The sequence below is a fragment of the Passer domesticus genome, chromosome 21 (assembly GCF_036417665.1).
Source record: "Passer domesticus isolate bPasDom1 chromosome 21, bPasDom1.hap1, whole genome shotgun sequence".
Lineage (NCBI taxonomy): Eukaryota > Metazoa > Chordata > Aves > Passeriformes > Passeridae > Passer > Passer domesticus.
Genome location: NC_087494.1, coordinates 4,550,515 through 4,576,244, shown reverse-complemented (window position 1 = coordinate 4,576,244; position 25,730 = coordinate 4,550,515). Strand labels below are relative to the sequence as shown.

At 52.3% G+C, this 25,730-nt stretch overlaps 1 protein-coding gene across 4 annotated transcripts; it reads left to right on the top strand.

The window, feature by feature from the left end:
- Positions 1-21,995, top strand: SCAMP4 (secretory carrier membrane protein 4). Of its 4 annotated transcripts, none has more exons than XM_064396302.1 (8): positions 1-80; positions 5,917-5,987; positions 6,374-6,427; positions 9,186-9,314; positions 12,922-13,078; positions 15,991-16,092; positions 17,285-17,402; positions 19,072-21,995. In XM_064396302.1, the coding sequence occupies exons 3-8, from the start codon at positions 6,421-6,423 to the stop codon at positions 19,246-19,248; spliced, it is 690 nt and encodes a 229-aa protein (XP_064252372.1). In that variant the 5' UTR covers positions 1-80; positions 5,917-5,987; positions 6,374-6,420; the 3' UTR covers positions 19,249-21,995. The 4 variants fall into 4 exon arrangements, with proteins under 4 accessions (XP_064252372.1, XP_064252374.1, XP_064252375.1 ...); XM_064396304.1 differs by lacking the exon at positions 1-80 and adding an exon at positions 617-899; XM_064396305.1 differs by lacking the exon at positions 1-80 and adding an exon at positions 617-960.
- Positions 21,996-25,730: the final 3,735 nt, after the last annotated feature.

The window sequence follows — 25,730 nt, the reverse complement described above, 5'->3', positions numbered from 1 at the left end:
GGCAGCGGCGACTGGCGGGACTCTGTTTCCCAGCGCGCCCCGCGGCGGCCCGAGGGGAGCGGGAGCGGGCGCTCGCTGAGGTGGGCGCGGGGGGATCGGGCCGGGGGCGACACGGGCGGAGGGATGGAGGAGACTGGGGTCGGGGAGGAGAAGCGCGGCGGGGGGGAACCGGGGGCCGGGAGAGGGAGCTGAGGGTCGGGGGGTGCCGCGGGAGGGGGAGCCGGGGGATGAGGGGAGCAGGGAGCCACGGGGGAGGAGCGGGGAGCAGCGCGGGGAGCTGGGGTCGGGAGGCTGCGGGTGGGCTCGGGGCGAGCGGGGGCCGTGCCGCTCCCTCAGTCCGGGTGTAACGGGGGGTGCCGGGGAGGATGGCGGGGCTGCGCTTGGGGAGGTGTCGGGGACAGCTCCGGGGGGACGGGCCGGCTGTGAGGGGAGCCGGGTTCGGCTGTGAGGGGAGCCGGGTTCGGCTGTGAGGGGAAGGGGGTTCGGCTGTGAGGGGAGCCGGGGTGGGCTGTGAGGGGAAGGGGGTTCGGCTGTGAGGGGAGCCGGGTTCGGCTGTGAGGGGAGCCGGGGCGGGCTGTGAGGGGAGCCGGGGCGGGCTGTGAGGGGAGCCGGGGCGGGCTGTGAGGGGAGCCGGGTTCGGCTGTGAGGGGAGCCGGGTTCGGCTGTGAGGGGAGCCGGGTTCGGCTGTGAGGGGAGCCGGGGCAGCCCCGCCGGGAGGAGCCGGGTTCCGCGTGCCGCAGCCGGCAGGACCCCCAGCCCCGGGGCTGCCGGCTCCGGCCGTGCCCAGGGCTCTCGGGAATCGCCTCTCCTTCCCGGCCTGGCCCCGGGGACACGGCTGGCAGCGCTCGGGGGGCGCAGCGGGGACACGGTGACACAGCGGCCCCGCTCCCGCCGGGGAGGTTCGTGGCTCCCGGGGGTTTGAGGTTGAACCTCTGTGATTGTGTGCGTCGGGTACTGGAGGTGTGTGTGGTGCCCTCGATAGACAGCACCTGGATGTTGTAGTTTTATTTCCCCTTCTGATTTCCCCTTCTGATTTCCCCTTCTGGTCCCAGCGTTTTGTAACTCTCTCGAGAAACTCCTTTGTGGAACCTGTGATAAAGAGAGCAGTGGGTTAGAAATTAAGCAGTTGGTGGATTGATTTACCTGCATTTCGGTGTTATTCTGGGCTAATCAATATTTTTGCTGCTGTCTGCAGTCCAGCTGTTTTGTGTGAGGCCAGTCTGAGCAGGTGACAAGGGGTGGAACAGGCTGGTGTCCTAAGCACATCTGTGCTTTCTGCCTTCTTGGGCCATCTGAGGTTCTGTTCCTGAGCAGACACGCTTCACTTCTGGACGTGGTTGTACCAAAATCAATATTTGTCTGCGGTGGGTTTTGCATAGGCAAATCAAGGCTCCTGCCCGCCTGCTGAGGCAGCACAGGGCTGTGTAAACAGGCTGGGGGAGCCCTGAGGGGAATTGCTCCCACATGTGCTGTGTCCCCAGCTCCAGGATGGGGAGACATGGGGCAGCAGAAGCCCCTGTATAGCCAGGAGTCCCCACGAGCCTCCTGGAATGACGTAGGAGGGGGATAACCCTTGCAACTTCACTGTCCCCTGCTCCTTTTCTCAGGGCACTGCTGCCATACTGGTTGTGTGTGGCTTTTGGAGTTATTTTTTGGCTGGTTGTCACTGCAGGGACAGTGTCCCACCCTGTGAGGGCTGGGGGTGCGTCAGGGGCAGGAAGCACCGCCACAGCCAGGCTGTGTCAGCTCTGGGTTTATAGTGCTGAGCTGATGGTTTTGCAGTGGCTGCTGCTGCCGTGGGCTCTCTGGGAAGTTCCTGGTAGGAGCTGGGCATCTGGAAGAGGCTCAAACCCAGCCTTTTGTCTTGAAACCAGTGCAGGGCCACCACTTTCTCTTTAAATTCAACTGGAGGGATCATGAGAAGGGCGTTTGCTTGTGTTGGGAGCAGCAGAGGCTGCGCTGATTCTCTGCTGAGCTGGGTGTTTCCAAACCCAGATCTCTGGGATCCCTGCAGGGGTCTCATTCCTTTTAGGCTCTTCTGAAAGGTCTGGGGTCTGCTGGCTCAGGGTGGGTTCTGAAAGCCTGGTAGGCTGCTGGTCCTCCCCAAAGCTCAGCTTGAGCTGCTGTCAGGATTGTGTGTTGTGCCCAGGTTCCTCATTCCTCTTGTGTTCCTGTGGTTAAATCCCTGTTGAGGGAGTGTGGGCAGTTCTGCTCTGTGCTGGGGTCCTGCCCCTCTGTTTGCTCTTGGCAAAGTGCTCTGGGTGAGACCCTGGAGTACAGGATTGTGTGGAAGCTTGCCTTGCTGCATCACAGAGTCAGTCCTTACAGCTGGAAAATACCTCCAAGGTCATCAAATCCATCCTGTGCCCCATCCCCACTTGTCCCCAGCCCAGAGCTCTGAGTGCCACATCCAGCCCTTCCTTGGACACCTCCAGGGATGGGGGCTCCAAACCTCCCTGGGCAGCCCCTGCCAAGGCCTGAGCAGCCTTTCCATGGAGAAATTCCTCCTGATGTCCAACCTGAACCTCCCCTGGCACAGCTTGAGGCCATTTCCTCTTGTCCTGTCACGTGTTCCCTGGGAGCAGAGTCATCAAATCAGAGTGAAAATACAGAGGCAGTACAGAAAATATCCTAAAGCAAGGACTCAGAACCTGGGGGATCTGTTGGATGGAAAGCTTGGGCTATTGGGCTCTTCTGAGATTGGCTGGGACATCTGCAGGGCACAAGAGGAGCCAGTGTCCTGTGAATCTGGTCTTGGGGACATGCTCCAGGTCACTTGGTGGGTTTGACAAAGCAGGAATGAATTCAGCTCTCCCACCTCCCTGTCACTGCTCCTCTTTTGGTGTGGCCTTTGCTTGTTCTCTACCACCTTTCTGTGACAGAGGAGAAAACAGCAGGGAGAAATAACAAACTTTCAAAATTACTTGATATGGACAGAATAAAGTAGCGGACTGAGGAGTAGTGTTTGCAGTAGCAGGGATGCAGGGGATACTCAGTAAGTTTGCTGGGGATACTAAATTGGGAGGAGCTGCTGACCCCCTAGAAGGCAGAGAGGCCCCACAGAGAGTCCCTGACAAATGGGGGCTGAGCAACACCCAGCCATGTGACAAGTGACAAGGGCAAGTGTCAGATCCTGCCCAGGGATGGGGCAGCCCTGGGTGCAGGGACAGACTGGGAGTGAGAGGCTGGAGAGCAGCGCCCTGGGAAGGGCCTGGGGGTCCTGGTCAGGGGCAAGTTGGATCTGAGTCACCGCTGGGTCCTGGCAGCCCAAAGGGCCACCCTGTCCTGGGGACACCAGGCCCAGGGAGGGACTGTCCCACTCTGCTCTGCACTGGGGCAGCCTCACCTCCAGGGCTGGGGCACTTTGGGCACCACGAGATCAGAAGGATCCAAAGCTGTTGGAGAGTGCCCAGAGGAGGGACACGGAGCTGGGGAAGGCTCTGAGGAGCGGCTGAGGGCCCTTGGCTCGTTCAGCTGGAGCACAGGAGACTGAGGGGAGGCTCCTGGGGGCTGCAGCTCCTGCCCAGGGCAGGCAGAGGGGCAGGGGCTGAGCTCTGCTCTGGGACAGGGCCAGGAGCCCACCAAGGGCTGGAGCTGTGGCAGGGCTTGGCATGGAGCTCAGGGCAAGGCTCTTGGCCCCGAGGGTGCTGGCACTGCCCAGGCTGCCCAGGGAATGGTCCCGGCCCCAAGGCTGCCAGAGCTCCAGGAGCGTTTGGCCAGCGCTGCCAGGGCTGCTCAGGGTGGGGTGTTGGGGTGGCTGTGCAGGGACAGGGGCTGCCCTGAGCACCCCTGGGGGTCCCTCCCAGCTCAGATATTCTGGGGTTCTGCGATACTCAAAATGTGCCTCAAAGCAGATTCCCACAGGAATTCCTTCACAACATTTTCCCTAGTCTGAGGTGGTGCAGTGTTTCACAGTGCAGTCACATTCAAAGGAATCGTGTTGTCGTCTGCCTGGAAAAACAGCACTGTTTGTGTTTGTGTCTTGGTTTGAGAGGGAAGTGGTGTCCCTGGAAGTGACACAGGGCATTTTGTCTGCGAGGTCCTGGTGAAGAAAAGCTCCAAGTGTCTCCAGTGGACTCCTGAGTCATGTGCATTGGACTGTGAACTTGGGAGTTATTCATTGACCATGGATGAGCACGGTGGAAAAAGGAAGTTCACTTCACACCAGATTTTCCTTAGCATGTGTGGGATTTTCCTCCCTCCACAAGCAGTGGGTTATAGATTAAGAAAATCTCTGCAGTGGGTGCAGGGTGTTGGGTTTCACCTGTTCCAAATTAAACTGAAAATACCCACGTGAACAGAGATCTGATTTATGTGTTGGAGAGGGACTGTTTGTAAGAGGGTGTAGTGAAGGGACAAGGGGGAATGGCTTCAGTCTGACAGAGGGCAGGGTTAGAGTGGATATTGGGAAGAACTTATTAGGAAGAAGCTCCCTATCCTTTTACCAGAATCTGGGAAGGTCAGCACATCTCAGGAAGTGATTACTCACTGTGAAACGTGGCCATGTGTGCTTATCCTTGCTGAAAGAATGTTCTTAATGCTGCTTTGTGGATCCACATCTTTCTATGGAAGGGAGTGCATCACCAGAATGCTGCTTTATCTGGGAGTTTTATTTATTTATTTGAGTTAAAGCCTCTCCACAGCACCACAGGCCTCCTTGAGAGGAGGGCACAGGAAAAGGATTGTTTGGCCATTGCAGGAAATCCATTGTCTGGCTCTGTCAAGCCAGGAATGTCCCCCTCAGTCTTCCCTTCTGGTCCTTTTTCCAGTGGACAAACACCTCTCTGCAGCTGTAGGACACCAACACTGAAGTGCAGTAGCTAAATAATTCTCTTCTGAAGAAGAAGAGGATTATTTGCAGGCTCATTCTTCACTAAAGGATTTCTCTCTCTTAGTGCTTTAGTGTAGCTGGTTGGTGGCCATTTGTTCTGCCCCTGAAATTCCCAGATCTCAACTGGGAGCAGCTGCAGAAGGGTGGGGTGAAGTTTTAATGGTGTTCTTAACCATCTTCATCCTTTGTTTTCTATTCACACATTTGAAAAATGCAAAGCAAAAGGCTGCCATTTCCAAACCAGCAGTCACAAAACGGTGTTGGGCAGTGTTGGTGTTGAGGGGCAGCCCTGAGGCCTCAGCTGTGGCAGGGATGGGGACAGAGCCTCCTGTCCACACGCTGGGGCTTGCTGGAGACTGGTCCAGGAAAATCATATGTTTTCCTCTGTGCAAACATATTTAAGCTTGTACATCCCTGCAGAGGAAGAGCAGGCTGCTGGCACAGTCCCAGGTGCTGCTGTCTCCACAGGCTGGGTTAGAGTAGCTCAAATGAAAAGAAAAGCAAAAGCAACCCAAGAAAACAGCTGTGCCAGTGCAAAACTGTGCAGCCTCCAGACCTTAGCTGAGGACAGCACCAAGGTGCAGCAGGACCAGCTGCTGTGAATCCTGAGGGATTTGGGTACAGTGTGGCTGTTCTGACCCCGCTGCTGAGGCTGCTGGTGGTGTTTTTAGGGGCAGATTTTAGTCTAGACTCCTTTCATTGCTGTCAGACTCCACAGTGCTGGTTTGCAGGGTTGGTTTGTGTGTTCTGTGTTTCCATTCTGGGATTTGCAGGTAGGGACACATGGTGTTTTTATCCTTAAGGAAGAAGGGGTGGAATTAAAACTCAGCAAAGACCTCTCTGTGTATTTCATCTGTGGGATCAGCTCTGCCAAAATCAGCAACACGCCTGATGCTGGGTAAACTTCCCAGGATTTGCTTCTGCCAGAGCTACAGCCACATTCAGTGGTGGTAACAGGAAGAATGAATCTGCATTTGTGCAGAATTTCTAAAATAACAAGGGGTGTTTGGTTTGGTTCCAGCTGATTATTTTTTGTTAAGCAGGAGTTTAGTGCCCAGCTAACGGGGATTATCTGTTTGTTCCAGGAGCTGGGAAGCACCACAGGGAGCCGGGAGCCAACAAATCATCTCAACACCTCCATGAGGCATTAAGTCTGGTGAGCTCTACACATTTCTCTTCCAATGTATGAGCTCTGCTGGGTCCCACCCTGAGCTCTGTGGCTGCCCCTGGGAGCTGCAGATGCTCTGGTAGGGGTTCCCTGAGCATCCTCAGCCTTTGCCAGGGGCACTTTTGTTTGCTGCTGGATAACACAAACCTCCCAAGTGGCTGAATGAGGTGCTGCCAGAGCTTCCTCTGCCCAAGGAGAAATCAGGATCCTGTCTGGGGGGCTCCAGCCTTCCTCCTCTGGGTGATGGCCACGAGTAGTTTGTAGTGGGAGCCCTGGGCTCATGTTTGTCACACACTGGGAACGTTCCCAGTTCCAGGAGGTTCTCTGGGTGCTGCTTAGTGGCATGTGCTGACCTGATTTTCTTTCTCCAACAGATCTATTGCTCTGTCTGAAACCTCACCAGGGAACACAAGTGTTAGAAATGGCAGGTAAGAGCAGCTCAGGTACAGCCAGTAGGGAGAGTGGTTTCAGAGAGTTGTTCATGATGCTGTGGTGGCTGTAACATGTCAGGAATGTGACCTGTGTCCCTCTCCAAGACCTTGGTGATCCCTAAAGCTCTTCAGCTACTTCTCTTGCCTTGGTCACATTCACTTTCCTGCTGTGTCCTGATCTGTCACCTGAGGTTTCTGCTCAGGTGATAAAGGTTCAGGTGTGACTTGCTTGAAAGTTTTATGAGAGTGGAATTTATTCAGAAACAAAGTACATGAGAATAATTCCTTCTTTCCAAGGCTTTCCACAGTGTTCCTAGCTGTGCTATTGACATTAATCCGTCTGAATTATACTTGCAGTAAAACCAGTAACAAAATTCCAACCTTTTTTAAAATAAGAGGAAGTCTGGAATTTGCCTCCAGCTGCTGCTCATGGGTGATGCAGTTTGGTTTTTGAAGCATGGGGTTCATTGCTATCAGATGTGTTGATCCCAGCCTTGATGAGAGAGCTGTAGCACTCCAAGCTCTGCAGTCAGACATAAAAGGGCATGTTTTCACATAATTTATTTTGTCTAATCTCAGAAGTAACCCAGAACAGCTGGCAACTGCAGGGTCTCTGGGTGGGAGGAGGTGAGCAGCAGCTGGGCAGCAGCAGAGAAGAGGTGTAATCCCCAGCTTTGTGTACCAAGCAAACAATCCTGGGGATGTTTGGACCATTTTTATGAGCTTGAAAAATGACAAACTGCAGTGGCTGCTTGGTTTTGGCCCCACCATGTGGGAGCTCTGCACTGGGAGCTGGCAGCAGCTCTGCCCATGACAGAAAATGGGAGAGAGCAGAACCAAAGGAACAATCTGCAGCTTCAGCTGTTGAAGAGGGACAGAACAAAAGTTTCCTCATCCCTCAGGAAAAAAAAAATTGTTAGAGAATCTGCTTTTACTGTGATTGATTAATCTTGGTCTTCCTGGCTTCCCTAGAGACCTGTCCTTTCAGATTTAAAAGCTGTGTCCCCTCCCTTTCCCTTGATCCAGCATTGTTAAATCCCTTTCTAGGCTGCAGGGACACACTGTGCAGGAGAAATCCCATTAGGTGTTTACAGCAAACAAAAAATTAATGCAGAGGAGCCCAAATTGCTGTGGACTTTGAAAGCATCCGTGGGCCATCAGCTCTCCATGGATGGAGTCAGCAGTGGTGTTAACCAGTAACTCAAACCAGCCTGGAGAGCATCTGAATGAATGTAAAGTGGGTTTAAGGGAGAGGGGTGAGGAGGGGCTTGATGTTTGTTTTTATCAGGAGAAGTCAAATTGGGCTGGTGACTTCAGACATTTTTCCATAGCTACTTCTGATGTATTCCCAGTGGGCGTTCTCACCATATTTTCTGTGTGAAAATATGCATGAGGGAAAGCCTTTTTCCTTCCTCAAGCCTGGCTGCAGCTCCAGGCTCTTCCCTGCCAACCTTCAAACAGAGCTGAGGAGCTGCTCCTGCAAAATGTCTCCTCAGCCGGAGATAATGGGAAGGGAAGGGGAACTCTTGTGCTGACAGTTCTTGTTCAGACATTTCCTCTTGTCTCCTGTGCCATTTGGAGGTTTTCCCAGGACATTCTTCATCTCTTCCTCTGGTTGTTTTTAATTCTGTTTACTGGGGCTGAAGGAGGCTAGAGACAATTAGTCACAATGCCCTGGAATCAAACTTTAATCAGCTCTGGAAGGCAAGAGCAAACATTCCCAAACATGTAGGAGCACACATCCAGGCACACACAGACAAATCTGGAAGCTGACAGCAGCTCAGGATTTAGGCATTTAATTACTTGATTTTAAAACAGAAATTCTTCCCAAGGTAGAGTTTTCTTCACCATATAGCTTTTGGCAGCATCTGCTGATTTATTGTCTCTGAATGCAAAGCTTTTTCTTTTTTTCTTTGCTTTTTTTTCCCTATGCCTTAACCTTGCAGGAAAAACTTGAATGTACCCTTTTTCCATTAAAAATCTTGTGTGTTTTCAAAACAAGATCATCCCTGACACAGAATCATGGAATCACAAAATGGTTTGGGTTGGAGGGGACCTCAAAGCCCATCCAGTGCCAGCCCTGCAGGGACACCTGCCACTGTCCCAGGCTGCTCCCAGCCCTGTCCAGCCTGGCCTTGGGCACTGCCAGGGATCCAGGGGCAGCCACAGCTGCTCTGGGCACCCCAAGCCAGGGACAGAAATTCCTTCCCGACTCTGACTTACTCCATGAACTGGATGATACCTGGGTACACAATTCGTTATTGTCCCAGGCTACAACAGGTCCTGAGGCCTGACCCATGGCCAGGACTTGCTCCTGCCTACCCAGAGCTGGTGGCTGAAGGTAAATCTGCTTGTCTGGACACTCCCCAGCCTTTCTTTCCTCTTGCTGTGGATTTTTGCAGGGTTGTAATTGAACACCTCTGTGCAGCTGTTTCCCCCAGATGTTGCTGACACCTCCCCCTTCCTGAGGCAGCTCATCCTGGAACTTTAAAGTTTGTTTTTTTTTCCTTGCAGCACCTTTCAGACAACTTCACACTGATGTGGAAAGGTGTTAAACCACGTGGTGTTTATTAGCTTGTTCCTATTCCCCTCTCTCAGCCTTGTGTGTAGCAGAACAAATGTCCTGTCCACTGCTGAGGAAGAAAACCAATATATTTGTGGTCTGGGGAGAGGATGAACACGCAGCACTGCTGGGAAGGTGTGGAGGATACAAGGCATTTCTGCTCCCAGCTGAAATGTGTGTTCTGTGTTCCAGAAAAGGTGAATAACTTCCCACCGCTCCCCAAGTTCATCCCTCTGAAACCATGTTTCTACCAGAATTTTGCTGATGAAATCCCCATCGATTACCAGTTCCTGGTGAAGAGAATCTATCATGTGTGGATCTGTAAGTTGAATAAAAACAGCTGTGCTGGAAAAAGGTATTTGTGTAGTAAAACCCCATAGATCTCAATGACTAATGTGCTTTAAAGTTTTGATGAGGAGCAATGATCCCCCTTAGAATACTCTAATATAACTTTATACCTGAATTTTAAGCTGCTGTGCCTTGAATCCTTGAGGGATCTTGAAGAAAGGAGAGTATCAGTGCTGGAAAAGTCTAATAGTAAATCTGAGGGAGAAAGCAGACCATGTTTGATACCTTTATTAATGTCAAATGATCATAGAATTCCAGACTGGTTTGGGTGGGAAGGGACCTTAAATCCCATCCAGTGCCAGCCCTGCCATGGCAGGGACACCTTCACTGTCCCAGGCTGCTCCCAGCCCTGTCCAGCCTGGCCTTGGGCACTGCCAGGGATCCAGGGGCAGCCACAGCTGCTCTGGGCACCCCAAGCCAGGGCCTGCCCACCCTGCCAGGGAACAATTCCTGCCCAATCTCCCATCCAGCCCTGCCCTCTGGCACTGGGAGCCATTCCCTGGCTCCTGTCCCTCCATCCCTTGTCCCAAGTCCCTCTCCAGCCTTTTTTAAACCTTATTTAACTCCCAAAAATAGCTACCTTAAGGAAATCCCCGATTCCCCTAAAGTAAGAGGAATAGGAGAATTTCAGACAAAATAAATGTGGCCCATTTGCTGCTACCTGGCTCCCCACCTTGCTCTAGAAAGGCCAGAATTCCCTCTTATTCCCACATTTCCCTTCCCAATGGAAGCAGTACCTTCTAGCTGCATGCTGGCTCTCCCTTAGCTCTCCAGAGCCCCCCAAACATCCTGCTGGAGCTGGGAACTGATCCTGTCACAGCTGGTGATGTGCTGATACCCTGTGAACAGAGCTCCTGGCCCTGGGCTCCTGTTGTTTGCCTCAGCCATTGAGGAACCAGGAATGAAAATTGACCATTCTTCTGCAAGGAATGAAATCGGTGTGGCAGGCCTAGGAAACCACAGGGAATGCTTTGCAAGATTAAGAATCTTTTTGCCTTGCTTATCTTTTTTCCCCCCAAATGCTTGTCATCCTCTTTACCCTTCTCACTGAAGGAAAGCTTGTTTTCTGCCAGCTCTGCATTTGGTGGCGTGGCTTTTATTCCAGATGCACGGGATGTGTGTAGGAGAGAGATTTGTGTGCATAAATAATGGCATAATCCATGGCTCCATTGTTCTTTGGTTATGTGGAGCTGCTGCAATGAGCTCTGTAATTTTCTTGCCTGAAGAAGCTGCCTGTCCCTCCAGACTCACTGGTGCGATGTCGAAGCTGTAAAGCCGCCTTTGTCCTCCCCTCTCCCAAAACAAAGAGTCCCTCAGTCGAGTTAATGGCAGGCTGGAGGAGAGCCAGGGATTTGGGCATGGCCAGGAGAGCTGCCATCTGCACCAGGAGTTTCACATTTCCATCTCCTGCACTCAGGAGTTTCACATTTCCATCTGCAGTGCACTTCCTTTGGGGGTCTCCCTGAATTTTTGGCGTGGGCTGGAGAGAGATGTGTAAAGGGAAGAAGGTAAACAAGGAAAGGGCAGTTTTGAAAAGTGGAAACACACAAGCTGGAAGGGTGATTGCTCATTACTTTAATTGGATGTGAGCACTGGATTAAGGTGGAGGGAGGTTTGGGGAAGGTTGTACCAGAGCTCCCACTGCTGGAGAGCAAACTCCAACCTGAGGAACAGGGAGAGCCAAAAGTTCTTAAAACTTTGCAGATACCCCTGGCTTGGTGTTGTTTTGTTGGGTATTTTAAAATAAGTAACTTTTGGAGAATAAATAGCTTCTGAAAATGAATATTTGGAGAAGTACAGCTAATTGGTGTGTAACTGAAATATCACAGATTCATGGAATCCCTGAATGGTTTGGGTTGGAATTACCTTAAAGCCCATCCAGTGCCACCCCCTGTCACGGGCAGGGACACCTTCCACTATCCCAGGGTGTTCCAAACCCTGTCCAGCCTGGCCTGGGACACTTCCAGGGATGGGGAATCTTCAAACTGTTAGTTTAAATACGTAGAATTAATTAGTTTAAAGAACTAATATTCTTCCCCCCAACATTAAGACACATCCAAACCATTGTGTACAAAGCTTTGTTGGCTACTCAGAAGACATTGTTTTACTGCAAAGAAAATGTTTTATTTTACTCTCAGGCTATGTGTAAGTCAGAAGTAGCAGCTGGGTATAGGTTTTGCTCCCCTGACTGTGTTGTCAGTGTGATTTTGTGACCATAAAACCTTGCAGTTGTTTAGGACCCCCAGGCTGTGTGGAGGCAGGTGGGTCAGTGCCCAGGAGGACCAAGGCAGTGATGAGCAGATGAGCTGCAGAGCCATGGCAGGGAGTGGAGTGGGGCATGGGCAGGGCACGTTCCCTTGGCACAGCTGAAGAGAAATTCAGGGTTTAATTTTGCCTGAATGAGGCCAAGGTCCAGAGTGTCACCATGAGTTTATCACCAGGCTGTGCTGGAGGAGTTTGGTGTTTGGACCTTCCACCTTCTCCTTTCTCTGTGCTTGTTGATACAGGTTACCACAAAGGGTTTGAAGAGTCACCAGCAGTTTTCCAAAACAGGAGCTTGTAAATTGGCATCTTTGAGCCTGGCAGAGCTTGGGGGGATGCAGGGACAGCTGTGGGGAGCCCCTGGCTTGGGGCTGAACCCCCTTTCCAGGGATTTGAGCTCCAGGAAAATGGGGAGCAGCAGCCCTTCATATACTAAGTACTGCTTAGTGCAGCAGTGCTGTGCCCTGGGGGCCTTTGTCAACTGTTCCTTTTTATCCAAGTGACAGGAACAGGGATGTGAAAAGGCCTCTAAGCCACCCCTGTGGTCCCATATTCTCAGCTTGATTGGAGTTTGTTTATCCCCTTGCTCAAGGCAGCCCTGCCAAGGCCCCAGGCTGATATCCAGGCTTCCTCAGAGGCCCAGGGAAGCAGAGACAGAGCCTGTAAGGCACTGAGCTGGCTCAGAGATGGCTCCTGAGGCAGCCCCACAGCACAGTCAGGCAGGGGCAGGGCTGGGGTCACCCCCCTCTCCTCTCACAAAGGGGTTTGGCTATAAATGGAAATTAGACCTTGCTCATAATTCATAATAACACTGGCCTGAGTCTTCTATTGGTCACATCAGTTGCTACCTAAGCTCTCCATGCTTTGACAGGTCATAAAAGAGTTCCCTCATCCCTGTGCTGCAGGATCCCTCTGAGCTGGATGTTCCTGTGCTCCCAGCTCCAGGTCACACAGCAGCCTGTGCCTCGCTCAGAGCAGCTGCACTGCTGCCCCAGGGGCCCTTCCCACTGTAACCCTGGGGGTTTCACAGAGTCCTGGGGTATCCTGAGTTAGCAGGGATCCACAGGGACCATCAGTCCAGGAGACCCCAACAGCCCCACCCTGAGCAGCCCTGAGAGCTCCTGGAGCTCTGGCAGCCTTGGGGCCGGGACCATTCCCTGGGCAGCCTGGGCAGTGCCAGCACCCTCAGGGGCAAGAACCTTGCCCTGAGCTCCATGCCAACCCCCTCACACAGCCCCAGCCATTGTCTTTTGTTTCCTTTTCTCCCGAAGTCCTGGCAGTGCCACAGCCCACGTTCTCTCCTGTGCCCTCTCCCCAGTTTACTGCATCACGCTGGCCGTGAACCTCATCGCCTGCCTGGCCTGGTGGATCGGGGGAGGCTACGGGGCCAACTTTGGCCTGGCCATCCTCTGGCTGGTCCTCTTCAGCCCCTGTGGCTACGTCTGCTGGTTCCGACCTGCCTACAAAGCCTTCCGGTGAGTGCCAGCCCAGGAGGTGCTTCTGGTGCAGTTCCCTCTGGAAGTTTCCTCGGTTGTTCTGGGGGGTGCTGCTGGGGCAGATCTCTCTGGCTGGGATGAAGTAAACAATGTCTTGTTTACTTCCAAAATGAAGAAGAATGTGGCTACTTCTATATGCTAGGTACCGGACTGAGGGTCACATAAGATTGGAGGTGAGCAGTTTGGCACTTCTGAGAGGGTTAAATTCATATTTTACTTAAATATCTCAAACTTAGCGGCACCCTCATCTCAGTGCAGCATTAAAATAGGTACTAATTTGGTAAAGCTTCATTGAGGCTTATTTTGATGGAAGACTATTATTAGTTTTTGAGAACTCTTCTGATTCCTGTCTCCAGCTACTTGAGAGCTTGTCTGCTTAGCTTTTTAGATAAAAGCAGTTCCCTGGAGTCAGTCCTTCTGAAACTCCACAAATATTTAAAGCCATCCTACATTTTTGCTTTAATTAATAATCATTTGCATTTGCTGTGGACCATGAGGCATCACTCAAACATTAATGTGTAAAGCCTGGCAGAGCTAGGAGGGTCCTGAGCAGTTCCCAGCCTGACACGGGGAAAGGAGGGGCCTGCCCAGTGCCACCATCACACCCCACACACCAGTCAGGGGTTTGCCCTCTGGAGGTGAAGCTGTTCCTGGGAGGATGCTCTGGATTTTGATTATTCACCAGACTCTGTGATGAGCTGGTTTGGACGACAGCAAAAGCAGCTGATGGAAATGGGAGGTGACAGGTGGGTCCTGTCTAACCCATGATAAATTAATTGTTTAAATGTGCTTCTGAGCTGATGCTTTGTGTGCCCACAGCACTGGGCACTGGATGCTGTTAAATCACCAGTGGCATCATGGAGTACAGGGGAGGGTCATTTCTGCTGGAAAGAGAAGGGTTGGATTTGTCTCAAAGTTCCAAATGACGTGAAAATCCCAGCTCTGAACTCTTGCCCTGTGGGGCTGGAGTTTGTCCCCATGCTGAGCTCAGAAGCCCCAGGGCCTCCAAGTCCTGGAGCTCTGTTCAAAGAGGAATTTCCATTCTAAAGTCTGGGAAAAATTACTCCTCCCTACTGACCTCCCCCGGGCTCCACAAGGGCCGTTTCTCATTATTCCTTGAACGTTGTTTGGATGTGTTTATGCAATGAATGCTGAGAGGTCCCTGAGGTTACTCTGTGCAGAGACTTGCAGTTAAAAAAAGACTCAACCCCAGGGACAGAGTGGGGAGAGCAGGGATCATCCCCTGGGACAGCAGTTGGGCTGGAAATCACTGCAGTGGGGCAGCATTGCTGGGATCACAAGTGGTGATTGCAGAGGCAAAATCAGCCCTGCTTGTCCTGGAGAAAGCCACCCTTCAGTGCTGGCACCCTGTGACAGAGTGACATCCTGTGAGGATGCTTCTCTAAAACCTTCGTCATCCCACTGCATCCCAAATTAAATTAGCTGCAGAGCTTTGGTGCTAGGGCAAAGCTGTAGCAAATCTGCACCAGAAAGCTGGATGAGAAATCACCTTTTCTCTGTATCCCCACTAATTCCTGCAGATCCTTTCAAATGAAGACTCCTCCAGCCCCTTCAGGTTGGAGTTGCAAGAGTCTGTTTGAAGGCTCAGCCTCGAGCCTAATCCTTGTTAATTGGATTCTGACAGGCACCACTGTCAGCAGGCCCTGCCTAAAGTAGTTCTTTCTCAATGCTGTACTCTGAGGTGGTATTTGAAGGGTGGGATTGTGGGGATACTCAAGGATAATAAATCTTCCAGAGCCACCATCTGTGGCACCCAGACCAGCACGGGCAGCTCTGAGGAGCGTGGGTGTGACTGGAGGCTGCTCAACGTGCCTCACCTCCCTCATCTCCTCCCAAGGCATCAGGGGCTAGAATTATAAAACTAACAACCATCACCATAATAAAAATAATTAAAATAATAAGCATTTAAATACTTTCAGGGTTTAAGCAGGAGCTGGCAGTGATTGCAGCTCTTTTCTTAAGTCCCCTTTGCACCAAACTGCCTCACAAGCATCTATTTGTAGATCTGTAGATAAATCATTGGCCTTTTGACTTCCTTAGAGTTATGGGAATCATTTGTATCATTAAAAAGGATAGTTTGAGGAACTTAAGATGTGGCAGGTTTGATGGGATGAAGATGTGTTATGACAGAGCCCAGACTTGGGCAAGGGCAGTGCTGGGCCCCCAGTGCACCCATGACAGACTGTGAATGTCTCTGGTCAGCATCTTGCTTGGGGTCATTTTCATGCTAATTATTGTACCTGCATAAACTCAAGGACCTCACCTGTACCTCCTGAGGATGGGGAGCCTGCAGAGATGGGAAGTGTGCCTCTGCTTTCAGGGTACCACCCACCTCTCCCATGGCTGTTTTCCCTCCTGTGATGTCCCAGTGCTGGATTATTTACCATGGGTGTGGGAACATGATGACAAGCAGACACTGAGACATTCCCAGCTGGAATTCTTGTGCTTAGTGATCCTTTCTAGGGTATGGACAAGCTCTGCCTGCCAGCACCAGGCCCCTGTGTGCCTCCTTGCCAGGGCAGAGCTGGGCAGGTGTCAGGCTGGGCTGACATTCGGTCAGAGAATGATTCAGACTCTCTGTGTAGGAGACTCGTGTCCCTCAGCCTCTCCTTGTGTGTCATCATACGTGCAATTCCTCAGGGAGGGCAACTGCAAGAGCCAGATTATTGGGAGACAATCTGTGCTGCTGAGTCATGGAGCTGTGTGCTCTCACTGCCAGGGAAGGGGGAGAGGCCTCCCAGCACACAGCCATGGAGGGAACCCTCTGGAGTCCCCACTGTGGGGGGTTTGAATGTGGTGGTGGGGTCAGACATGGGTGTGGAGCAGCACAAGGTGCCAGTGCCCCCCTGACCTCCTTTCTCCCTCCACAGGTCGGACAGTTCCTTTAATTTCATGGCCTTTTTCTTCATCTTTGGGGCACAGTTCCTCCTCACGGTGCTGCAGGCGATCGGCTTCTCCGGATGGGGAGCGTGGTAAGTGGGAATGTCCCAGCTGGCCCAGGAGCTCTGGGCTGTGGCTGCTTCCATGGGCTTGGAGAGGCTGATGGGAGCCTGTACCAGGTGGAGAGGAGGAAGCTTTCTGATTTCCCCAGTGGCATAGCTGTATCTGCTCTTGGGGTGCACAGTTTGGGTTTCATTGCTGTGTTGGGCAGAAATCAAGGCCAAGTTGGATGGGACTTGGAGCAGCTTGGTCTAGTGGAAGGTGTCCCTGCCCGTGTGGTCTGGCTGGGCTTTAAGGTCCCTTCCAACCCAGATAATTCTGTGATCTTCACCTGGTTTCTCTTTGTAGCCTCTTCCCTCAGTGTCCATTTCTTTTGCCGTGTAGCAGCCCGTGTCAGGCTCAGCATTGCCCTCAGTGCTGGCAGCACACGGTGAGCTGAGTGTGGTGACTCATTGCTGGCCTATGAGAAGTACTGTGAGAGTTCTCCTAAAATAAATGGGAGCTTGTCAGTGTCTGTCCCTGGTTGTGTTATTATTGTTTGGCATTTTAACTTCCTGTCTACAGAGACTTGAGAGCAATTCCTGCTGAAACTACAAGTAATGGAAAGTCTTAGCACTCCATTTAACACTGGTTTCAGAATTGCTGATGCCTCACCTGGTTTTTGCCAAGAAAGGAATGGAGATGGAGTGTAAATGAAAGGACTCTGGTGTTCCCTGATCCCAGTTCTGGTCTCTAGATGCACAACAAAAGCACCTTGGGAATATGTCTTCTCTTCCCAAAATCCATGCAGCTGGCTGTCCCTTAAAGCTGTCAGACTGGATTAGTGGGGGATGCTGGCAAGTGAGAGTTGAGATCTTGGGGAAATACCTGCATTGAATTCTGTCAATTGTCTTCATTGTTCATTTCCTTTTCAGGAGCTTAAAAGCTGCCTTGTTATTTCCAGGTTACTAATCACAGAAACAGAGAATGCTTTGGGTTGAAAAGGACCTTGAATCCCATCCCATTCCAGCCCCTACCATGGCAGGGACACCTCCCACTGTCCCAGGCTGCTCCCAGCCCTGTCCAGCCTGGCCTTGGACACTTCCAGAGATCCAGGGGCAGCCACAGCTGCTCTGGGCAGCCTCTGTCAGGGCCTTATAAGCACATCAACAGTTTGTCTGATAACAAGGACACTTTGAAAAGCAGATTATAATGCTGTTGTGTCTCTTTTTCTGTTTCTTCCAGTGGATGGTTGGCAGCCATCACCTTCTTCAGCACCAGTGTGGCAGCTGCTGTGTTCATGCTGTTCCCTGCCATCATGTTCACCATGTCAGCGGTCGCAATGCTCATCTGCATTGTAAGGGTAGGTTCTGCTAGTGGAAGGTGTCCCTGCCCATGGCAGGGGAGCACAATGAGATGAGATTTAAGGTTCCTTCCAGCCCAAACCATTCTGAGATTCTGGGATTCTTCAGATCCCTCTCTGCCTTGGAGAATCCCTGCTGTGTATCACAATAATGTGAAGAGGCAGCTCAGCAGCCACCACAAGCCATCACTGCTTTGAAAGGTTGCACAGTGCAGTCAGTTGATGGCTCTCAGAGTTTCTGGAGGACAAATCTAGACAGCACAAGACAGCTCAGGCTGGAAATTGTCACGGTGTCATGTGGTGATGTTGCTTTGTGTCATGCAAAGCAAGCTTCATGTGGAGGAACCTGAGGCTCTGTGAAGGGGGGAGGTTTGGGTTGGGTATTAGGAAACATTTATTTTCACAGAAAGGATTGTAAAATGTTGGAACAGGCTGCCCAGGGTGGTGGTGGAATCATCATCCCTGGGATGTTGTTCAAAAAATGTGTGGGTGTAGCCCTTGGGGACATGGGTTAGTGGGGAACATGATGGTGGGGCTGGGCTGATGGTTGGACTTGGTGGTCTTGGAGGTCTTTTCCAGCCTCAGCAATCCTGTGATTCCATGATTTGTTACTCCTGGTGAAGCATCTGCAATGGGAACCAGGTGGCAGGGTGAGAATTGGGTCTCTGCAGGAACAAGGATTTGTAGTAGGACTCTCTGGAAAGCTTTGGCAGGCAGGGAAAATGTCAGAACCCAAGACATCCCTCTGGATGCCCTGGATAGCTCAAAATCCTGGCAGGGGCTCAGAGACCCTGGCAGGAAGCCAGAGACACTTGGGAATTCGATCTCAACCCATGGAGCAAATTACCAACGTTATATGAAGAATTACAAGTCACAAAAGTTTAAGTAACATAACAGTAATTGTCACAGGGTGAAAGGTGAAATTTTGAAGAATTTGACTACGGGGGTCTAAGGGACAAAGTGGAAGAATTTAGGCGTTGTCCTGTCTTTCTTCCTGCTTCTTCCTAGCCTCCATCTTCTTGGTATTGGTGGCACTTTGGGATTGGTGTAGAGTAAAAAGTCACTGTCTAACATAAGTGATAAGTATTAGAACATAACTGTAAATATTGAGTAAATATGGAGTAGTTTATAGTATAAAAGACAACACCAGCCCCGTGGGAGGGCAGTGTGTCTCAGACTGACCTGCAAAACAGACCTCAGCAAGCCAGACAGAAAATGTTTTAGATAAGAAATAATAAACAACCTGGAGAACTACAGCTGAAGACTTCTGACTTCTTCTTCAACAGCTGTGTTGGGGAAAAGAGACTTTAACACTCCTCAGGATCACCTTGACCAAAGGGGATCCCGAGAGGAAAACAGAAGCTCTGTGGCAGCACTGGTGTTGGACTCTGTGTTGGAGAGGTTTGACCCCCTGGCCTGGGCTGGCTGCCTTGTTGTGGGATCCCCCACCTGAATTGTGGGCATGCTGCTGGAATGTGTTCAAGTTTTGGGCTGATATTCCCTGTCTGCACCTCTGTTCACTGTATTAGTGCATTTCTTGTGCTTTGTTCCTCAGAAATGCAGCTCTTCATAGAGACAGGAACAGATCCTGTTGCCAAGTGGCTCTGCAGGGGCCCAGCTCTGGGCTCCTGGTGCTGACTCTCCTCTTGTCCTCCCTTTTGTCCCTTAGGTACATAAAATCTACCGAGGGGCTGGTGGAAGCTTCCAGAAGGCTCAAGATGAGTGGAACAGCGGCGCATGGAGGAACCCTCCCAGCAGGGAGGCCCAGTACAGCAATTTTTCTGGGAACAGCCTGCCAGAGTACCCCACAGTGCCCAACTACCCCTCTGCAAACCAATGGCCTTAAGCAGCAACAGCTGCAAACTGCCTGGAGTCTCTCCTTTTTGGTCTTTTTATTCTTGTTCTTGGAAAAGATCATTTGCATTCCCTCCCAAGCACCCCACTCATCTCGAGGGCCTTTCTGGTTCTTGTCTCCTGATCCCTGAGGAATATCCGTGCTCTCAGCCCTTCCCACCTCCACTGCACTGCACGGCCATGGCAGAAAGCTTTTTGTTTGCCTTGAGTCACCAGTATTTGCCTCGTTGCAGACTAAGAACAAACCCTTCGCTGCCCTTGCTTGAGGGAATCCTCTCCTGACCATCCCTGGAAAAGGCTCAGCTTCCCCACGATGGCAACACTCCCACAGCTGCTCCTGCCCCTGCTCCTGCTCAGCTTCCATGGAATGCCCAGCACAGCACCACGCCGTCTGTAGCAAAGCAATCAGAGCATTAGTAGCAACTGGTGTTTACTCTCCTGGATGAATAATGTGGAATTTTTCACTCTAAGGGAAATGCAGCACTTAAATGATTTGGTACTAGTGACACTGAAGTGATTTGTGAAAGCTCCACCCTCCGTGGAGGATCCCTGCAGGTAACAGAGGTGCCCTGGGTGAGTCCTCGGATGGGAAGTCCCCACAATCCTCCTTTGCCTGCTCAGACTGTTGTGATGCTACAGATCTTGCTTTCCCTGCTGCCAAAACCTCTTGCTGGATCTGTGTGTTCCAAAGGTACAGATTCATCAACTTAGGTTCATGATTTCTCTGTAAAGCCTGAATCAAAACCCAGTGCAGAGCTGACACTGGGCCTTGGTGATGTCACCCTGGAACAGGGACTCAGCACGAGATTTCCCCACCATGTAACTTCCAGCCAGGTTTTGTGCTGGATGCAAGATAATGATTGATCTCAGTGCTGGAGCCCCAGTGTGGTTTGGAAATGCTTCTGTTACAATGAATAGTTTAATTCTGCCTTCTGGTGTAGCTGAACTCCAGATATTACAGTGGGGTCTGGGAGACCAAGGGAAGTTTGTTAGTCCTCATGGCTGCAGCTGGCAGGACTTCCATGAGGGAGAGATTCCTGCCTTTCTCCAGCAATCAGCTGAAGGGAGGATGAAGCTGTTGGGAGGGATTGTTTTCCCTGAGATTATCCTCCACCTTGTCATTCATCTCCATTCTGTGCCTGAGCCATCCAATTCCCTGTGTCCTGCAGCGATCCAGGCAGCAAAGGCTGCGCTTTCCTCTTCCCCCTCAGCCTGCTGTGAATTTTTTAAAACCTGTCCAAACTGGGAGGTCAGTTCCCAATTTTTTTATAGGGAGTGAGTATTTCAAGTCTTTGGCTCTCAAAGTTTTGGCCAATGATCCAGAGTGCTCCATTTGGGAGACCTAGGAGGGGTTGGGCACCCTGGGGATCAGACCTGGAGCCTGCTGCCTTGGCAGGCTGTTGGTGGGGTTATTCCAAATTCCTAAATTCACACTGAGCAACTGGAAAACACAACTGGCTCCTGGAAAGGGACAGAGACATGGTCCTAGCTAGGTGGAATTGATTTGCAAGTGGTCTTTTGAAATTTTTTCTCTACATGTGCCTTATCTAATGAAATCACAGTACACAGAGGAGAGCTCCTGCTTCCCCCTCGCCCCTGCAGAATTCCCTGTTTTCCTGTTAACTCGTCCTGTGTCACACTGTAAATAATGAGGGAAGCACAGTCTGGAATCTGCAAGACCCCTGTGTTACCAGGGCCAAAGCAAAAGCAACCCCAGATTTCCCCAAATTTCCGTTTACAGCCACACTGACCCCTGCTGCAGGAGCAGCCCTCCACTGGCTCTGGGATGTGCAATGTGCTCCCAGCACCAGGGGTTTTTCCTGGAGAGTGTGCAATGTGCTTGGCAGGACGAGCTCTTGGAGCCTTCTTAACAGACCATGACCTGATGGCATTGTGAAGCTTTTAGGTGCCTTTGTCTAGTGTCAAGTGTAATTTTAAATGTTCTTTGTCGCTTGCCATCGGAGTGATGGAAGAACTGCCTGGCGTTGACTCCCTGGAAATACGATGGATGCACCACGGGGTGAGGGCTGAAGGTGGGATTGGCCACGCCTGGGAGCCAGGACATGGTGCACCTGTGTCCCTCAGTCCTGCCCCTTGCCATCCTCTTGCCAAAATTCTTCAAAACCATTTGATACCTGCCCCATTTCAATGTGTCAAGTTGGAGGTTTTGAAGGAACCAAGAGTGTTGCTGGGGGCTCCACATCCTGCTTCTCTTTGGGATTTTCCCCTTGGAGAATCTGGGGGCTGTGTTGAAGCATCCACCCTCAGTCACACTGGAAATGTTTGATGCAAGGAGAGGGGGTGCCTGGGAGCCTGCCCACCGGAATGGTTGGAGCTGGACACCAAAATCACACCCTGTTAGCCTGCACTGCCTGAGATCCCTGTGGAGATCAATGCACCTCCAGCTGGGAGCTCCATCCCCTCCCCTCCCTCCTCTTCAATGCCAGAAACCGTAATTCCAGAAAGTCCAACACGCTGCCTGAACAAATGGCTTAATTTTTTTCTTTTTTTTTTTTTTTGTTTTTTGGACTCCTCTGTATGTTTTTAAATGTTTACATTAGATTTCTAAAAGTTCTTAACACCATTAACCCGGCCCTGGCTCCTGGTGTGGTCGGGCGTCACGTGGCGTGTCTGTGTGTGATGTTTCGTGTCACCTGTGGAGCTCTGGGTTTTGTTTGTGTTTTTCTCCTGATCACAAGACAATAAATGCTCATCCTGTGCTTGATGAGGAGAACTGGCCGCATCAGAGAAGTGTCTGTTCCTAGGTAACCGGAGTTATCTGGCAGAGGGAAATGGCAAAATCTCTGTGTTCCTCCAAAGTCTCCCACTTCATGTTGTTTTCTCTGTGAAAGAACAGCACGTTGATGGATGAGGCTCATCCTCTGTGCTGGGGACTGGTGTGAGTGGCTTGTTGTGGTTTGTTCTCTTAGAGATGCAGCTTTGACCAAAGGTGCTGTCATTGTTCCCATCTGCTAACAATGGGATTGGGAGAGCAGAGGTGTGGAGAAAGTCCCATCCCCCAAGCACTGGGGTCATTTTTGTGGCCTCTCCATAGTGCAGAGAGCCCCTGGCAGTGCTGGTGTCTGCTTTCCCCAGTTATTGCCTGGAAGGAGACTCTTACCCCTGGAGTAAAAGGGCTTGGACAGCGGAGGTGACTTGAATCCCTTTAGCATGTGGCTGAATTTATTGCCCAAAATGTTCTTCCAGTTATCACAGAATCCCAGAATATTTGAGTTGGAAGGGACCTCAAAGCCCATCCCATTCCACCCCCTGCCATGGCAGGGACTCCTTCCACTATCCCAGGTTTGTACAAGCCTCAATGACCTTGGGCACTGCCAGGGATCCAGGGGCAGCCACAGCTGCTCTGGGCACCCCAAGCCAGGGCCTGCCCACCCTGCCAGGGAACCATTCCTGCCCAATCTCCCATCCAGCCCTGCCCTCTGCCACTGGCAGCCATTCCCTGGCTCCTGTCCCTGCAGGCCTTGTCCCCAGTCCCTCTGCAGCTCTCCTGGAGCCCCTTCAGGCCCTGCCAGGGGCTCTGAGCTCTGCCTGGAGCCTTCTCTTGTCCAGGGGAGCAGCCCCAGCTCTGCCAGCCTGGCTCAGAGCAGAGGGACTCCAGCCCTGGCAGCATCTCCATGACCTCATTCCCACAGGTCCATGTCCTTGCTGTGTGGGGGCCTGGAGCTGGACACAACACTCCAGGTGGGAGTATGGAAATCACCATCTTGTGGTGTCATACCCCAGCCCCACTCCAAGGCAGACAGTTAATCCTAGAAGAGCTGTTTCCCTCACAGCTGTTGATGTGACATCTGCTGATCTCAGTGTCTCCCTGTCTCCAAAGCCCTGTGCCAGGCTCCCCCTGCCTGGCCCTCACCACCCTTCTCTCAGTGCTTCCCTACAGCTGCTGCTGATGTGTTGAGCATGAGGATGAATTGGATTTCCCTCAAATTCTTGCTCCAGAGCCTCAAGATCTGAGCATGAGGCACATTTTAAGCTCCTGCTCCAGCTGTTGCTCGGGCAGGACCTTGGCACTTGGAATGAGGGGATTTTTGCCTCTGCTGCAGGAGGACTGGGCAGGGTTTGTCAGAAATGGGGGTACAGCCAAGCTCAGCCCACCACCCTGAGGAGCTCCAAAAAGCTCTGGATTGCTGGCACCAGGGTGTGAGGGGCACTGTGAGGGCCTGGCTTTTCCTTTCTCTGGTTCTTGCTGTGTTTCTGTCCCTCTGCAGTTCCAGCTGGAAGGTGCTGCCACCCACCCTGGAGCAGCTCACTCCTCGTTCTCCCGAGCAGTCACAGTGCTCCCTTTGTGTTGTCTGCTCGTGAATGAGCCCAAACTGTGTGGTGCCCCCAGGAGAGGGCCAGGGCTCCTGGCTGGATGATTTCCCAGCAGAAATTCCCTGGATTCTCTTGCTCCCCGTGCTGCTTCCGTGGCATGAGCTGCTCGTGTCTCTGCAGGCCTTTGGCACAGCGTGTGCTCACCGCTGGAGATCTGCCTTGAAATAAAACCCAAACTCCTTTCTTCCCCACTCTCCTGCTCCAGAGGGTGGTTCAATTCCCCAGCCAAACATCTGAACAACTTGTGAGTTCTCAAAGTGTGTGAAATCACCACAAAATTGCAGAGTTTGGGGGGTGGGATGGGCCAGATAGGAAAGGGAGGGTTCCAGGGGGATTTTATCCTCTCCAGGAGTGATTTTATCTTCCTCAGGGGTGATTTTATCCTCTCAAGGGGTGATTTTATTCTCCCTGGGGGTGATTTTATCCTCTCCACCAGGGCAGGACATGTGTCACAGCACCTCAGCACCCTCCTGAGCCAGGCCACAACACAGGAACAGGATGGGAGCAGTTGGAATTCACGCATTCAGAATTTTCCTGATGCTCTAAAATCAGCTTTTTTTGGAGGAGCAAACACCCACAGGGAAAAGTCCTCCAGCCAAACGTTGTGGGGAGAGCTTTTCCCTGGAACATTTCTGTGACAGGAGAAGAGCCAACTCAAGCAGCTGGAAATGCTGAAATGGGTGCTTGGGGTGATGCTGGTGGCTGGACCTGATTGTCCCCCAAACCCACACACATTCACACTATTGCCTGAAAATACTTTTGGGGTGCATCTGCTCCATGCTGTGCTGAAGATGTGACCAGCAGGGTTGTGCAGGGGTGTCCCCTCCCTCCAGCCTCACCCTGAGAGCCTCAAACTTGGGGGCTGAGAAGAAAAGGGGTGAGAAGGAAATGATCCTCTGGCTGTGCCCTCCTTTGCTGAGGGGGTTCTGGGATGGAGTGTTTGTCCCCGGGTGAGAACCAGGAGAAAATGAAAGGCAGTGGGGTCTGTGAAGGAGAAAATCAGGAGTGGCAGTGGGGTCTGTGTCCCTGCTCAGGACACCCCACAGCACGTGATCTCAAAAACAAAAAAATCTCAAAATTAAGCAAATCTCCAATTAGCAAACCAAAATTAGTATTTCTGCCCAAACTAAAACCCCCACACTGTCCCAGCAGCTCCCACGGTCCTGCAGCTCTGTTCCCTGCAAGGCAGTGCCTCTGTTTCCCTCAGAGTGGCTCTGCTCGGGGCTGGTGTCCCCAAAAAGGTGACAATGCCTGTAAAATCCCACCCTGGCTTCCCTCGGTCCCCACTGGTGGGGTGTGGACCCCCAGTCCCTGTCCCGAGGTTGCCCCCGAGGACCTGGAGTGTGGATGGATGTGGGGATGAGGGAACTGTGCCCCAAAAGGGGCTGTACCCCCGAGCAGGGGCTGTACCCCAAAACAAGAGCTTTATCCCAAAACAAGGGCTGTACCCCAAACCAGGGATGTACCTCAAAACAGGTGCTTTACCCCAAAACAGGGGCTGTACACCAAAGCAGGGGCTGTGCCTCGAAACAGGAATCTACCCCAAAATAGGGATGCACCTCAAAACAGGGGCTGTACCCCAAAAGAGGAGCTTTACCCCCAAACAGGGATTTACCCCCAAACAGGGATTTACCCCAGAACAGGGCTGTACCCGGCGCGGGGCTCACTCGCACATCAGGGCCTGTCCCCCGTCACCGGCTCCATTCCCTTCACGCCGTTCCCTGCAGCAGGCCCGTGCCCCACCGGGGGACGGTGGCATCCATATCGCGACAGCAGCGCGATAACCCACACCGGAGCCCCATCCACCAGTGCGGCCGGGCCCTGCAGCACCCCCGGAGCGCGGTGTGCTCCCTGTGGCAGCCGCTCCCCGCCGCAGGGCGCCGAGGCGGCGCGGCCCTGTCGCGATAGCGGCGCCTGTCCCGACAGCGGCGCCGGGCAGCGCGGGGTTAACCGCAGCTGCCGTAAAGCGCGCGGCGCTGCCGCAAAGCCGCGCCGCCGCCTGCCGGCCGCTATTCCCGAACGCGCCCTACGCCAGCGCCGCCGCGCCGCCACCCTCGCGCCCGCTGCGCTTGCGCCGCGCTCCGCCCCGCGGCCCGTATTCACGAAGCGCGGTTGCGCCGCCGGCGCGCGGGCGCGCGA